Source organism: Pseudorasbora parva, chromosome 4 (genome assembly GCF_024679245.1).
Source record: "Pseudorasbora parva isolate DD20220531a chromosome 4, ASM2467924v1, whole genome shotgun sequence".
NCBI lineage: Eukaryota > Metazoa > Chordata > Actinopteri > Cypriniformes > Gobionidae > Pseudorasbora > Pseudorasbora parva.
Window position 1 is genome coordinate 45549600 of NC_090175.1, and position 16942 is coordinate 45566541.

Below are 16942 nucleotides of genomic sequence, written 5' to 3' on the forward strand. Positions count from 1 at the left end.
TACAACTGACTAAACTAAAGTCATAAAAACATTTTTGTTACAGATAAATACACTTTATAATAAAATTACAATTTTACTCTTAAAATTACAATAAAATACACTTTATAAAATATATTTTAATTCAACTAGTTGCCAGGACAACATTTATCATTTTATATGACATGCACTAAACTAAATAAAAATCAATTAAAACTTATGTAGATATATAAAAAAAGAAGACAAAAACACACAACAAAATTACTAAAACTTAAAATGAAAAAGAGAATTAAAAACTAAAATCTTAATGATACAATTTTTTTCTGTATTATAGTTTAAAATATATTACATTTATACATTTATATGTACATTTAAAATGAATTACAATATAATTTAAAAGTTGCCAAAATAACTCACCTAATGTTTCTCTTCCATAAAATGAGCTGAACTGTGAATGGTCGGACATTTTAAAAGAACTATGCGAGTCCATATCTTCCTAAATAGGAATCACTGAACAGCCCAGGATTCCCTCTTTAATACACACCAGATTTACAACTGTCACATGTAGGGTTTCTGAGAAATAAAAATGGCAAATGTCCTCTAATGAGGACAAAAACCTATGTCCGTGTGTGTGTGTGTGTGTGTGTGTGTGTGTGTGTGTGTGTGTGTGTGTGTGTGTGTGTGTGTGTGTGTGTGTGTGTGTGTGTGTGTGTGTGTGTGTGTGTGTGTGTGTGTGTGTGTGTGTAACTCTGAATCTAGGGCACTGATCAATACATGAAAATTCCTGTTGATCCTGCATCTGCATATCACATCACATGACAATCAATTTCTGAATGAATGAATGAGATCTCTATCATGACAATGGGGGAAACGTCTATCCATCCATCCATCCATCCACTTTCCAAACAACATGCAGATGTGAAGAAGATGCTAGAGCCCATTCCAGCATTTCACTGCATGTATGGCCAATCCATCGCAGGGCTGTGGGGGAAACGATCTCCCCTAATACACCGTTCAGGCATAGCATTATGACCACTGACAGGTGAAGTTAATAACACTGATTATCTCTTCATCATTGCCTCTGTTAGGTGGGATATATTAGGTAGCAAGTGAACATTTTGTTCTCAAAGTTTATGTGTTTAGAAACAGGGAAAATGGGCAGGCGTAAGGATTTGAGCGAGTTTGACAAGGGCCAAATTTTGGTGGCTAGATGACAAGCATCTCCAAAACTGTGACTCATGTTGGCTGTTCCTGGTCTGCAGTGGTCAATATCTATCAAAAGTTGTCTAAGGAAGAAACAGTGGTCATTGGCGGCAAAGGGGAATACAGAATACACAGTGCATAGCAGTTTGTTGCGTATGGGGCTGCATAGCCGCAGGCCAGTCAGGGTGCCTATGCTGACCTCAGTCCACTGGTGAAAGTGCAAAAAGTGGGCACGTGAGTATCAGACCTGGACCACGGAGCAATGGAAGCTGGCCTGATTTGATGAATCACGTTTTCTTTTACTTTTACCAGGTGGATGGCCAGGTGTGTGTGCATTGTACCTGGGGAAAACATGGCACCAGGATGCACTATGGGAAGAAGGCAAGCCAGTGGAGGTGCTTTGGACAATGTTGTGCTGGGAGACCTTGGGTCCTGCCATCCGTTACTTTGACACATACCACCTACCTAAGCATTGGTGCTGAACAAACAAGTCAGCTCCATGAAGGCCCCATATCATAACTTACAGGACTTAAAGGATCTGCTGCAAACATCTTGGTGCCTGATACCACAGCACACCTTCAGGGGTCTGGTGGAGTCCATGCCTTGACGGGTCAGGGCTGTATTGGCTGCAAAAGGGGGACCAACACAATATTAGGTAATAATGTTATGCCTGATCTATGTGTATTTACATATTAGATGTCATATTAGGAACCATAAAATAAGCATTGTAAATCAAACTTATCTTAATCTAATGCAGAAGAATGCAAGTTAAACTTTGTACTGAAGATATTTTCCTCAGTTTTTTTCCATACATCATATGAAGAGGAAGTTGTGACTTCAGAGAGACAGTGCAGTGCTCCCTGCTGGTTTAAAAGCACTCAACTAGTATCAACTACTATTATATTATGTGTTAATTTAATTTCGTGAACTGAAAATAGAAGCTATTAATTATAGCGAAACATAACATAACCTCCCCCAATTGCGCATATGGAGTAATTTGTCACAATGGAAACCATGGTTTCACCTTTAAAGGTAAAATTTATAGAGACAAAAATAGACTGATGTTTTGATATAATTTCTATTTATTTAAAGTACACATATCGTATCCAAAGAATACAATAAAATAGTTCCACAGATAAATCTTGTAAAGGCTCATATTGAATGTTTGATATCACTATAAACATTTCCTTATCATAAAGGAAATATTATATATTATATTAAATATTATTCTATATTTGTTATTCTTATAATGTGTTAGATAAACTGACAGACTACAAACAAAAAAGTAAAAATAATATGTAGGCTAAAAATAGCCTACACAAACAGACAGACATACCCTGTGACCTGAAAAGGAGCCATATACGTAACAATTCTGTTGGAGCTGATCCATCACTATCTGAATAAATTATTTTCCCAGTTTAGAATAATGGAGCAAAGGAGATAACTAATAATGTCAGATTAGCATAGAAAAACAAAACAAAAAACTGTTAATAAAAAGTGACACTATTATACCAGATTCACGTCAGGCATCATTAAGGGATTTAATAATATATAATATCACACACACAATTATAATATCATAATTAATACACGTTCTCGTGCGCGGTTCAAAGGTATCTTTGGTGTCCTGCTGTGCTGCGTTGCGGATAATGATAATACAGCATAATGTCCACTAGGGGGCTCCAGTGTCCATCAACTTCATTACAAGGTTCCACCTGACGACCTTGAGATGATCCAATATATACTTTTACTTTAACAAATGTGCTAGTATATAGTTTGGTACAACATTTCGAGATTAGGTTTTTAAAAAAATAACAATAAAGTTGAAGACGCATTTGTTGCTATTCCATGTCAAACCGCTTGATGGCATGACAGCCGGTAACCATGAACTCCTACTATACAGTCGAGGAAGAAGAATCCAGTAGATTTGACATTTGCATTTGCCGGAGAGAGCAACAGAGGATGCACAATGTCCCAGCAGGACTCTGAACGGCCAAGACATGCAGCATTGGTGTGTTTGGTAACACATATCACCTAAAAAGACAGAAAATGATAGATTTGTTGCCAGGTTTATGCACTGTAATGCGGAATGTTGTGTTGGTCTTCTTCACTATAGAGTCACATAATCAGTAGACCTGCTTATGCATCATAATGCATGCTAGATCTCACCTGTCTTACCATTATAATACCATGCTTCTGGATATTATTATTACTATAATATTATTATTATAGTAGTATTTTACTACGTTATTATTATTGATATTATTTAATAAATTATTTAATATGAAAAATATTAAAACATTAATCACATTTAGAGACACATAGCTAACTTGATATCTATGTTTCTGAGTGTGGCAAGAAAAAATATGTGAAACCCTTGCAAAATCTGTGAAAATGTGAATAATTTTTAACAAAATGCGAGGGATCATACAACATGCATGTTTTTTTTATTTAGTTCTGTTCTGAATAAGATATTTTACATAAAATATGTTGACATATAGTCCACAAGAAAAATAATAGCTGAATTTAAACAAAAATGTGTTGTAACTTGGATGAACCATGGCTTATTTTATTTTTTTGATGGTTGTTCTTGAGTCCCTTGTTTTTCCTGAGCAGTTAAACTGCCCAATGTTCTTTAGAAAAATCCTCCAGGTCCCAACAATTCTTCTTTTTTCCCCAGCATCTTTTGCAAATTTGAACCCTTTCTAGCTGTATGATTTTGAGATCCATCTTTTCACACTGAGGACAACTGAGGGACTCAAACACAAGTATTAAAAAAGGCTGACACATTTACTGATGCTCCAGAAGAAAACGCAATTACAGTCGGGTTAAAAAACTTTTGAACAGGATGAAAATGTCCAAATTGTTTTTATTTTGATTAAATATACTTTTTTTTAGGACTGCCCTTCGGAAAGGGGAAGACTAATTAAATACAATTTACCTTGATCTTCAAATTAAAAAAGTTTTCACTTACTGCGTGGTGTTTCCTTCTGGAGCATCAGTGAATGTTTCAACCATTTTTAAAAGTTGTGTTTGAGTCCCTCGATTGTCCTCAGTGAGAAAATATGGATCACTGCCTCAAAGGGTTCAAATATGGAAAAAACAGAAAATTTCAGGAGCTGGATGATATTTTTTTAAAGAACATTGGCCATTTTAAGGGACCCATGATGAACAACCATCACAGAACAAAAGAACAGCCGCGGTCATCCTGGTAATGACACACAGTATTAAGAATCAAGGGCTTCATAAACTATTGAACGGGGGTCATTTTTATAAATTCAGCTAATTTATTGTCTTGTAGACTATATGTAAACATTTTTTATGTTAAATATTTATTCAGGACAGTACTAAATAAAATAAAAATATCATCCAGTTTTTATGATCTCTCTTATTTTGTTAAAAGTGTTCACATTTTCACAGATTCTGCCAGGGGTTCCCATAATTTTTCTTGCCACCGTATATTATGTTTCAATATGTGTGTGTAGGGTCCCATTGGAATTGACTACATCCCCACTGAGGAGGAGAGGAGGGTGTTCAGGGAGTGCAATCAGGAAAGCTTCTGGTACAGATGTGAGTAGATGTCTAGTGTTTTTAAACATTATTATGCGTGTGGTTTTATTGATATTATAACTGATTTATTTTTCTGTCTTTACATTCATACAGCTCTCCCTATATCTGCCACCAGCATGGCCTTCACTCAGTTCCTTATTTCTAGAGGTGGGTTTTTTTGTTGTTGAGAATCTTACCAAACCTAAACCTCTAAACTATAATGTAAATCTTTTGATTGAATTGTTGTAGGTGCTCTTACGTCCTCTGGCAGATTTGGATCATTGCCTAAATTAGCGTGTGAGTAACATTTACCCTTAATGTAACTGTGAGATGGTTTATTGTTAGACTCGGTGTTAGAATATGCATGTGTGTGTTTAATATGTGTTAGTTGCTGGTGTTTGTGGGTACCTCGGAGGGAAGATGTCATATATGAATGCATGCCAGGAGAAGTTTAAGAGCTTGGAGAACTCACCACTGGGGGAAGCACTGAGACAGAAACAGCACCACCAACCACCAAAGTAAGCACATAATGTTTAATCTAAATGTCATATCTGGACCTTCAGGTGAAAATTACTGCTGACATATTCTGGACTTCCCCACTCATTTAGCCTGCTAAAACCCCACCCTGCAAACACATATTCCTCCATTTTTTTAGTGTTACACTTACATCTCAGGTGCTTTTCATAGCACACCTGGCATTAAGATGTGTTTTAGTCGATCGGATCACAAGAGGATGACGCAAAACACGTTTTTAATTTTTTAAGCTTTCGACCACTTTCAGAGGTAGTCGAAAACGCATTAGACCGGATTGCTTTTGTAATGTGAACACTCATGTGGTTTGAACAGCCACAAAAGGCTGCCTACTCTCCACCTTTTGACCTAACACGTAAACATTATGGGAAGTGCGCTAGCCAGACGGGATTTAAACTTTGTCAGCTGAAGACCCAAGCACAATGTTCTCTCATCATTCCTGATTTTAACATGCACTCACCACGTTTCGGCTATCGGAGCAGAAAAACGAAAGCTGCTTCTCTCCGTATGTCTTTCCATCGTCTCCGGGCACATTCATATGTAAATTACATGATCTTATTTTGTCCATTACATCGAAAGATCTGAAAAACCCATACAACTTATAGACCACCACTCCTCAAAGAAATCAGGACAGAAGTAGTTGAAAGTGGACAAAAGAGAAGGATTAAAGCACCAGCTGTAAACGGGTACGGGTCTCCCTCATCTACTTGTGATCCAATCAACCAAAAGGGAACCAGCTGTAAACAGGCCTCAAATTCCAATCAACATCAACATAGAACCAAGTCCCACCCTAATTTTTTATTTTCATTTTTGATAAGCCACTACATTCAGATGAACATAACAATACAGAACAAAAGATCTGTTGCTACTTCCATTTTATCTCCTTTAAATAAAAGGAGCGATGTTTTGAAAGATTTTTTTGTGTGACATTTTCATAGTTTTTTCCCCCCAGGTTTACTCATGAGCAGCCGGGGTTGAGTGATCCAAACGAAGCTGATCTTGAGCCAGCCTTTCAGCTTGATGATCAGAGGGATCAGTCGGTCTCCTATGCTAGTGATTTCACTTACAGTAAACCCATGCATTCAACAGACAACTATGGAACTCAAATTACAGGCAAGTTAAAGTGTCATCATTTATTTGCATTAAAAACTGCCCTTAAAGGTAGGGTAGGTAGGAATTGGTTAAAAAACCTTTTTTTCCAAATTTGTTTAAACTTTCTTTATATATCAATACATAATTAAAATGTAAGTACTCTGAAAAAGAAAGAATAAAAATTGAGTGTCTGTAGAGCTCTCACGACAGCTCATTATTTCCATTCACTCCACCTTCTCCCTTCTGGGCTCTTTCCAAAACCGCATCCCCAAAATCATACCTGCAAACTTGTCGCTTTTCGGCGACAATCGCCGTTTTCAATTGGGTCATTTACGCGAATCGCGTAGAACTGAAGAGTTTTTTTTTTTGTGGCGTGTTGGGGGGGGGGGGGGGGGGTCTACAGTTCTGTAGACTAGACATGCGAAACACTATTGGATAATTCTTATAACTGACATTTCTCTGGGCCAATCGGAATCTTAGCTCACTTGCGTCAGAATCTTGAAGCACACAGCGCCGACTGAGCTCGCCATTGAATGAGATGCCTGGTTATCGAGATACCACGCGAGTCTGACGGATGGAAGTAAGCAAGCTTAGTGTTCAATTCAAGCATGGGCGTAGATTACGGGACGTGTCCCCTGCACTTTTAATAAAGTGTACTTTCATCCTCCGCACGTTTACTGGGTGGGGGATATGAGCGGGATATGAACCGACGTTACCTGCGCGAGGGCGGGCAAGTTAACAGGGACGCTAAAGAGAGCTTTCCCTACCTCGATTGCGCGCTTCTTGAGGTCACAATCAATACATGAATACATGATAAATACATCAAGATTTAAATTCAGAGACAAAAAATAATCTATGCATGACCTGTCATTTTATTCGTATCTAAATATGAGGAGGGCGCTCTCACAGAAAGTCCAAAAGGGGATTCGTAGAAACTTTGTCACTGGAGCTGCAGCTGAAGGAAAACAATCGTTATGAGTGATGAAACGTGATGACGACAATCAGACGATTGCGACAATATATATGCTTTATGTGTGTTTTTCAAGCCATCTCAATGTAGGCTATTTATTGACTATAAAGTAGGCCTATATCATATGAATAATGCAGTGCTAACTGACAGCTTTTAAAAATGTTTATCTTCTGCTCACCAAAGCTGCATTTATTTAATCAAAAATACAGTTAAAACAGTAATATTGTGAAATACCATTACAAATGAAAGCAGCCTTTTCTATGTGAATATTGTAAAGTGTGATTTATTCCTTTTATCAAAGCTGAATTTATCATCATTAATCCACTCTTCAGTGTCACATGATCCTTCACTAATCACTCTCATATGAGGATTTCATAATCAAGAAACATTTTTGATTATTATCTGTGGTGAAAACAGTTGTGCTGCTTAAAAATGTTGTGGAAACCATGATACATTTTATTTTTCAGGATTCTTTGATGAGAAGGTTCGATGGATAGCATTTATTAAATATATTATCTTTTGTAATATTAAAAATATCACTTGTGATCAATTTAATGTAGCCTATGTCTGATCAACAAAAGTATTAATTTCTCTCTTTTTTAATTTTACCGCAAATGTTTGAATGGTATGGTGGTTTCCGCAAAAATGAAGCTGCATGATCATGAGCAACAAAACTGTTTTCAACACTGATAATAATCATAAATGTTTGTTGAGCATCAAATCTATGCTAAATCCTAATATGAGAATGATTAGTGACACTGAAGACTGGAGAAATGATGATAAATTCAGCTTTGAACACAGAAATAAATGACACTTTACTATATATTCATTTAGCGAACAGATGATGTACATCAGAAAATTATTTCATTGTATTACGTTTTTTACTGCATTTTTAATTAAATAAATGCTATATGTAGTCTATGATATATATATATGTATATATATATATATATATACCAATCAAATGATTATCAGGTAATTTATGTAAATATGTTCTACTTTGACAACAAGACAATGAAATTGTTGTGGAAAAAAACCCCTAATAAAACACCTGCCACAGCAGAAATTCATCTCCCATCCGCAATTTTTAACGGTTATGCCACGCCATCTCGGGAACTTGGGTATCAAAATTATTTCCGAACTTCCCAGTGGTAAACACGACATCAGAGGAAGTTCATGTGCAATGTTTACCTCGGAAACTCGTATTTACAATAATTCCGAGAGCACGTGAAGGCAGCACAAGTCCTCCTGGGATGTTCGTATTTATATGTAAGTTTTCTACTCTGAGCTGTTCATGTCATCAGGCACTATCAATGGTCAAATGAATCTGCAGTGGTCAGTTGGTACAGCGCGTACATGGTACAAGTAGGAGCTCTCCGAAAATGTCTAGCTTCCAAGTTGTAATGACAAGGTCTACGAGGACATAAACACGGTTTAATTACAGTAATTATGACATCTCATGAATGCACCAGGTGTTTGCCCATCCCTGTGCGTTATTTTAAACCTTCCCTCAAATCCAGCAGAATCATCTTACATTGAGGAGGATATACAGAAGAAAGGAATTCTGTACAAGGACCTACAGAGTAAGAACAGGGAAAACTATGAAGTCACAATGACGCCGAAACCAGACGCACTGCTGAAGTCTTCGGCCGTTGCCACTCCGGCCAAGAGAGGTGAGATCTGCCAATATAATATTCAACATCCTAACCAGAGCTGTGTTTGAAATCGCCCCCTATATCCCCTTATTCACTATTCCCTACATTACTCCACTAATGTAGCCAACTTGTGTATAAAAATGAGCAAGTGAATTTGGACTTTGAGAGTGTCGGAAGAGCTGCCGCTTTTGTGTAGTTTGTGCCTGCTGTTTAAAAATCCTCTTTAACACTTAGCTAACTGGCAGTTTGAGTAGTAATGAAAATATTTTTCTTGAACTCTTGAAATGAACTCATGAAATGCTGTTTCATGCATACTGAGCTTTTTACACTGTTAAAGACTTGGATTCCCATCCTAAACATGGACAAAGTTTCAAAAAATAAGTTGGATGTTTAGTGGAGTATTTCTATTTAAAAAAAAAAATACTCCTTCCGGTTTCACACAAGTTTCGGAGAGTTTTTTCCGAGTATGTGTCCGCTTGACGTAGATGGGGCGGAATGTCCTTGTATGGGCCGTACGGGCTCTTCTTCTGCAACCAGTGAGAGAGCAAATGCACGACACCCATAAACGCTAAACTCACTGCAGTCACAGGACTTCACCAAATCAACAATGTCACCAAAGAAGTGTGTTTTTGATGGAACGGTCCTGCTTTAGAAGCAGGCGGTGAGTAAAACTGCTTCAAATGTCTATGTTGTTGGCTATCGTCACATAAGTAAACATCAGTAAACAACACGATTGTATACAGTTAATTTATCAATGGAGCATACGATCTATAGTGTGTGTTTAAATACATTTGTTCAGCTGAGCACTATAGGTGTCAGTTTGTTTGTTAAACCACCCCAAACTTAAACCTAGGGGACGTTCACACAAAGCGTGCTTCTTCATTCAAATGCGATACTCCGTTGTTTTTCTATGTATACACTAGTCTGACGTGTAAACCCGTCTCGCTTGCTACTGCTAAGGTTTAGTCGCATACGATAGTCCATAAACCAAATCATGTCCTCATAAACCATGAGTAAACACACACAAATGTTAACAAGCCACTAAATACAGTAATATTACATACCACAGAGACGGACGTCCTGCTGTTTGCTGCTTCTCCTGTTCACTTTATTTCAGCCTCCAGATCTGATTCTGGATTATATATGTATGGTTGAATCTGATTGATAGCCATGGTTTATTAGGGTAACGTTTTCTTTTACATGCGCGATCGTGATTCTTTAGCTCTGCCCACACGATACGCCTCCATCCACTCCTTTTTTTTCCAGAAAGACTTGAAAGGTACAGCCTATCTTTCTTTTATAATTAAAAAAAATTAAGACCTTTTGTAGATATGAAGGATGCAATACTACTCTATAGGTACTCAAGATTGACATGAGATTGACTGAAACTGAGTGTTTCATCCCCCCTTTAAGTAAAGTACAGATACTTAAAAAAAATTGTACTTCGTTACATTCCACCACTGTCTTTACGTAATAAGGATATTACTTTGGACCAGCGGTTTGGAAAACTTCTGGTCAGACACGGGAATTAATTGAGCATGGCCCTCAAAGTGCACTATGGGTATTCTCTAGTCTAGCTTTTAAGTGTTCATCAGTTGTACACTCGTTATTGCGGTGTATTATGGGATTGAATGATTGCACTCAATAACGTCCACAATGGTTTCAACAACACTACAAATGGCTGTTCCCTCAAATATTGCCCTATTTAAGGGTGTAGGGGGCGATTTTGGACACAGCCCATGTCTGTCATTTATTTATGTCCTCTAAACAAAACACTGAAATATACATGGAGAAAATAGAAGTTACTACTTATGAATTGACATCACAGAGAGAGCACAGGTTACACTACACACATACTCACCAAAGCCACGTTTATTTGATCAAAAACAGTTTTAGTCAATTTAAAGTAACTGTTTTTATTTTCATAAATTTTATAACCAAATTTATTGATGTGATGGTAAAGCTTGAACTTTAGCAGCCATTAGCCATCCTTCAGAATCATTCTAATTTGCTGATTTGGTACTCAGAAAACATTTCTAATTAATGTAAAAAAAAAAAGGTAATATTTTTGTGGAAACTGAAATACTTTTTTTAGGATTCTTTGATGAATGGAAAATAGGCTACTAAAGAACAGAATTTATATGAAATATATATTTTACGTTATAATAAAATGCATTGTTGCTGAATAAAAATATTAGGTTACACTGTTTTAAGGTGTAATAGGTTTAATTATAATAATTAATTAGTATGTTAGTATAATTATTGAAGTACTGAGTAATATTAATTAAGTACATGTACTTACTATAGGGTCCGGGTAAGATTAGGATTTGTTTGAAGGTTAAGCCCAATTTATACTTCTGCATCAAGTGTACGCTAAAGCTACGTCGTAGGCTCTGTGTAGCACGCGTAGCCTACGCCGTAGAGACTACGGTGCAGGTCTGACGCAAAAAGATAAATCAGCCTTTAGTTGCATGTAATTATGCATAATTTACTGTTATTACTATAGTAAGTACATGTAACATATCTAAGAAGGACTACCAGAAAGTTACCGAATATTGATTTAAATCATTCTCTGTATTAAATAAGAATAGTGTTTTGTACTTATATTAATAAAATGAAAAAAAAATACATGATGTATATGTTTTATATATTTCTTTTTTTGTAAACAGGGAAGAAGAATATATACGGAGACACATGGGAGGAGTAAGAGTTGCTTCAACACTGTTTCACTGTCTGTAACTGATGTCTTTAACAATACAGAGATGTCTGTGTCTGAGACATGACTGTCATTGACTCATTATTTGAGTTAAATATTGAACTGTTGGTTTTTAAATTGTGCACAGTTCACAAAATTATCTATTAATAGTAGCAAAAATGTGAAATTGTTAGGATAGTTTGGTTTTTGCATGCTCAAAATGCATTTTTAATGGTTCTTTCCCACTCAGAAATTAAAGCTATGGTATGGATCTACTCAACTAAAGCTATGGTCAAAATCATAAAATCATACATTTTTATCCAAAGCTAGGAATAGAAGCAAAATAGTTTTTAGCACACCGTAACATATGCCATCTAAGACTGATTTTCCCCCACTTATTTCATAATGACAGTTGGAGGAAATGTTTAAGTCTGGAGCATATTTGGAGCTGGGATGAATTACATGTCATAGTTTAATACTTGAGATTCATAAACCCCTAATAAGAAGTAAGAGTATCAGTAGGTATAGTTTTAAGACTGACCCACAATAATTGTGGTTAATTTGGTTAAATCTTTTAAATTCAACATAAAGACATCAAAATATAGGCATACACTACACATAAAATGGGGGGAAAAAATAAGCAAATCAACTTGGGCATATTTTATTTCTGTACACACATTGTACATAAATACACTGAAATAATTTTTGGAAAAATAAAGAAGATGTCCCTGGGATTTGTGATGACATCAGACAAGAGATAGGGCATTGTAATTTAAGATATAATATCAGTATTCACATTCTCACACACACACACACACACACACACACACCAGGTTTTGAGACCTTGTAGGACCAAAAGTCTTATTGGCTTTTGGGATATAACTGTTTTATTAACCTACAATTGGATACATTTACACAAGTATAGTTCACTAAGAGAAAAGGCCTGCATATGATTTGCTTAGTCTTCACACCTGACCCAGGATTGAAACAAAGATGGAAAAAAAAACTAAATTAAGTGAAAAATATTAAATAGAAAAAAGTAGAAATCATGTTTTTCTGCCCTGGAGAAACTAATATTTGTGGGTTCATAATTTAAAATCTTTTTTTTTTTTTTGACTCCCGATAATTCGTTAGAATGAATTGTTTAACTTTTTCCATGACCCAACAAACCCTTAAATGTTTTGATTTGTCTCACACGTGAACAAAATGACAAACAAATATCTCAGGGACAGACAGAAACACCTCCACACACAAAATCAAGAGACAAACATTTGCCACTCGTCTTGACTGAGCAAGTAAACAAAGATAATAATACAAAAAAATGCTTGGAAAAAAAGAACAGCAAAACAATTCTAATCTGTCCTGCATCACTACCCATTGGTGCACCTGGACCGCATCAGATCCGTGACTTCCACTAGACTCAAAAGTCCCGTCAGAGTCTAGATGGTGCGTGGCACAGTCAGTGTTTGATTGTCTTTGTATATAGATGATCATTTGTGATAAGGAGAGATGGAGAACTATGTATTGTGCATTGGCCGTATCCATGTGGCTTTCAGCTAACTGAAAATCCATATGAATCGTTCCTACCATCCATCTTTTTTTTTTCTTTTTTTTTATTAACAGGAAAAGTTTAATTCTACAGTTGCCACTTCCTCGAGCCATTCTTCACTGATTCACTCCATGGTGGTGGTTGTCGGCAACAGGAAGTCGCTTAGCTAGTGTGCAGACTGTGATGTGATTAAGGTGTAGTAGACGCTCCAGCTTCAGAAGTTACTTTTCCGTGGCCTCCTCGCAGGCTCCGTGTAGTCATGTGACAGTAAAGGTCCCTCTTTGTGTATTCATGCACTCGCAAAACCAAAACGGCACAGATGTGTGCCTCAGTATGTGTGTATGCGGGTTGTAAACAGTGCTTTCTCAGGTGAGGAGTGCTGTGAGTGGCGCTCGGACGTGAGGCGAGTCTCTTGCTCAGAGTGTGGAGGGAAAAAGGGAAGAGGCCACATGATAGAACCATGACAGTACCGGAGAAAGGCACCTCAGGAAGACCACACCGGAGGGATGAGCTCAGGCCCACCACTGCTAATCCGGCCGGAAGATGGGAATCTTGGGTAGAAACTCTATTTGGATGACCTTTAAATAGAGAAATGGTGGATGTGAATTTACACATTTCACTTTGAAACGGCTTAAATAGTTTTAGGTGTGTTTTTGTAGTTGGCTTACATATTCCATCATGTTGTTGGTTTCACACTTCCTTTTGCTGAGCCTCCAATGCAAACACAGCTTGATGAACAAACACAGCTAAAGTCAGCACCGGACAGTAAAATACAAACTGTAAAAAAAAACACAAGGTCTTCTACGTACCTTGTGATACAATCTGCTGTTTTCCCACTCCAATAGCTTCTCTATGGATCTGCGTGTCTATTGGTGAAAAAGACACTATTCAGCACATGACAAGAGCCTGTTTTTTGTCCTATAATGTACCCTACCTTTTAAAAGTTTAAAAGGGGTTAGTAAGAATACATGTATAAAATGTAAAACCTATTACAGTAAGTAAAACTGTAATATTTGTATAATAGTTACCATTTAATAAATTATTTTCATTTTTAATATTTTCATTTTTAATATATATGCTGTCAAATATGAATTTTCAGCAGCCATTACAGCCAGTTTTCAGTCACATGATCCTTCAGCAATCATTCTAATATGCAGATTTATTGCAGTCAGTTAATCAAAGAAAATATTACCCCTCAATTTGCAAAAATATTAAATAATAATAAAACGGAATATAAATCGCAAGGAATGCTGGGTGCTTAAATTATTATTATTTATTTACAAATAAATAGCAATACGCAATAAGGCATGGCAAAAAACATAATAGGTTAATAAAATATATTCTAAAAATACATAGAGGTGATACTTTTTTAAATACATCAGTTAAACATCTCTGAATAAAGCTTTTGTCTATTTATATTAAAATCATTGCAGTCAAGTAAAATATGTTAAATAGTCATTGTAGCATTCACTACTATAGTAGGGAAAAAATACTATGGTAGTCAATAGTTGTTCTATCTGCTCAGTTACAAACATTCTTCAAACTATTTTCTTTTGTGTTCAGCAAAAGAAAGAAACTCATATAGGTTGGGTGAACTATCCATTTAACACATTGAACCTTATTCTAAAGTGTTACCAATAATTCTATTGCACTAAAACGGTCAATATTGAATGCAATACCAAAATAACACCTCAAATTCAAAAACAAATTCCTAACCTATAGATTTCCATTGTAGATTCATTTCTGTAAACATCAATTGCAAACTGAAGAACTGGTTTAATTAATTTTCCCAGGTAACTGACTGCCTACTACAAATGCTTTTGACAAAGCTACGCTTCTTTTAAACCAGGAACATTCCTTGAGGTTTGAGAACAAACTCACCCTTTTGCTAAGACAGATGACCGGCCACAGACTAAAGCCCAGGGTACAGCAACAGCACAGACAGCCACACAGCAGCCAGCGCACATTCACCGGGAGAGCCTTCCTCAGACAGCTGTTCACACGGTTTATGCTGGCTTTGAACTCCTCTGGTGCGACCTGTAAAAAAAGTGACGCTGACGCATTTATCTACAACCCACATCAAACCTCAGAATTGCGTGGCACTACTTTGTAAAAACGCACACAGTTTTTCATGCTTAACTAGTTAGGGGGGAAAGCAGCTTGAGCATTTTAGTAAACATCTTATTTGTGCTCAACTAAAAATTAGGGGTTAACTATTCTATTAATCATTAATACACTATTACCTTTAAGTCCTGAATGCCAGTTATGACCGATTTTAAGGGGCTTTTCACTTAGATTAAACATGTATAATTCTACATTAATTGTTTCTCCTTGAGTTAAAAAAGCCACTGAAATAACACTTACCTTTCCTGTAAGGGCTGAGGGAAACTCAGACTCAAATTTATTGCTCAGTCCAAACCTGCAGGAAAGAAAGAAAAAAAACTTAATTCCTCAAACCTGAATGTCCACAAGTAGGTTTACTGTATATTTACTGTAATGTTCAATCTTTTTGTAATAGTCTATATAGTATAATTGTTCAGGGGGCTGCAAGGAAGTGTTAATGGGTTGTACACACAGTACAAACAGTGTACACACAAAGTGTAATGATGATAATAAAATATTAAAATAAATAAGTGATAATATACAAGTATGCAATACATATATAAATTAATACAAATGTAAATTATGAATAAATAATCAATCCAAGAATATATAAGTACTATAACCAAAAAATATTTTAGATTCACAGTATAAATTGGGTCTTTATACAGTAGCCTTTTATGGGTCAATCGCGCGAGGACAGTCATATATGTGTATAGACGTAGTTTACCAAAAAATTAAAGTTGCATCGTTTTACTCACTCTTGTTATTCCAAACCTGTAAAACTTTCTTTTTTCTACGAAACAAAAATACTCGTCAGCCTCAGCAACATTCACTTTCATAGCATGGAAAAAATACGTAAACGATGACTGAGGTTGTCAGAAAGAATATGTTTAGAACACGAGGGTAAGATCATGATCACATGGCTTTCAATTTGGGGGTGAACTATCTCCTTAAACGTGCAATATATAAGCTCCCTTGACAAAACTCTGGTGAACTGCTTTCTTAAACAACATTTAGGAGAATTGTATCCGCACATCCAAAATATATTTAGGTTGTTAACCCGTTTTTGGGACTTGTCATGAACACTGCTACTATTTCTTAAGCAGTTGTAATGATACTTAGGGTAGATGAATGATCTATACGAATAGATCCAGAGCACCCGGGAATCTTACACAGTGACGTGCCCGGATCCACGCACTACCACCGGGTCCGGAGCGTATTTGAGCAGCTGCTCTTCCGCGGCCCTGTCCTCGTCCTCCTCTTCCTCTTCCTCCTCCTCGTATATCTCATCAAAGTCCTCCATCATCGCCCTCCGCCTCGGCCTCTATGCTTCCCGAAAGAAGCGCCGAGAAAGACCGCGTTTCGCACACGTTACGCAAATATTGGCAATAACGCAGATCGCACGGCCTCGGTGAGAAACGACAGTACAGAAATCCGGATCAAAATATCAACATCCGCCGAAAATCTCGTGTTGGTTGATCTCGGGATGCATCGCGAGAGTATGTAAATCACATTCTCACTGCTTGAGGCTTTCAAATGTTAGAATAACTAGACGTATATTATAATCGGAGTGTGACCTGCATTCTTTATAATTAGTAAAATAATTTGCTTTATGATCT

The 16942-nt window shown here is 36.6% G+C and overlaps 2 protein-coding genes across 3 annotated transcripts; one reads left to right on the forward strand and one right to left on the reverse strand.

Moving 5' to 3' along the window:
• The first annotated feature begins 3034 nt into the window (after nt 1-3034).
• Nucleotides 3035-11754, forward strand: LOC137073446 (OCIA domain-containing protein 1-like). Of its 2 annotated transcripts, none has more exons than XM_067441953.1 (8): nt 3035-3190; nt 4665-4749; nt 4843-4896; nt 4978-5025; nt 5117-5246; nt 6212-6372; nt 8842-8994; nt 11646-11754. In XM_067441953.1, the coding sequence occupies exons 1-8, from the start codon at nt 3149-3151 to the stop codon at nt 11681-11683; spliced, it is 711 nt and encodes a 236-aa protein (XP_067298054.1). In that variant the 5' UTR covers nt 3035-3148; the 3' UTR covers nt 11684-11754. The 2 variants fall into 2 exon arrangements, with proteins under 2 accessions (XP_067298054.1, XP_067298055.1); XM_067441954.1 differs by having other exon boundaries at nt 8845-8994.
• Nucleotides 11755-12316: 562 nt separating this feature from the next.
• Nucleotides 12317-16793, reverse strand: chic2 (cysteine-rich hydrophobic domain 2). Its single transcript, XM_067441955.1, has 6 exons — nt 16496-16793; nt 15585-15639; nt 15102-15257; nt 14030-14086; nt 13889-13948; nt 12317-13798 (listed from the first exon to the last, which is right to left on the reverse strand). The coding sequence occupies exons 1-6, from the start codon at nt 16627-16629 to the stop codon at nt 13748-13750; spliced, it is 513 nt and encodes a 170-aa protein (XP_067298056.1). The 5' UTR covers nt 16630-16793; the 3' UTR covers nt 12317-13747.
• Nucleotides 16794-16942: the final 149 nt, after the last annotated feature.

Bases quoted from the DNA above. Each gene is read 5' to 3' on its own strand.
- chic2 (XM_067441955.1), bottom strand. From the start codon at position 16,629: ATGATGGAGGACTTTGATGAGATATACGAGGAGGAGGAAGAGGAAGAG. The intron at 15,640-16,495 runs GTAAGATTCCCG...TCTTTCCTGCAG, and splicing joins GGATCCGGGCACGTCACTGT to GTTTGGACTGAGCAATAAAT. The intron at 15,258-15,584 runs GTAAGTGTTATT...CTTTTTTTACAG, and splicing joins CCTCAGCCCTTACAGGAAAG to GTCGCACCAGAGGAGTTCAA.
- LOC137073446 (XM_067441953.1), top strand. From the start codon at position 3,149: ATGTCCCAGCAGGACTCTGAACGGCCAAGACATGCAGCATTG. The intron at 5,026-5,116 runs GTGAGTAACATT...AATATGTGTTAG, and splicing joins ATCATTGCCTAAATTAGCGT to TTGCTGGTGTTTGTGGGTAC. The intron at 5,247-6,211 runs GTAAGCACATAA...TTTTCCCCCCAG, and splicing joins CAGCACCACCAACCACCAAA to GTTTACTCATGAGCAGCCGG.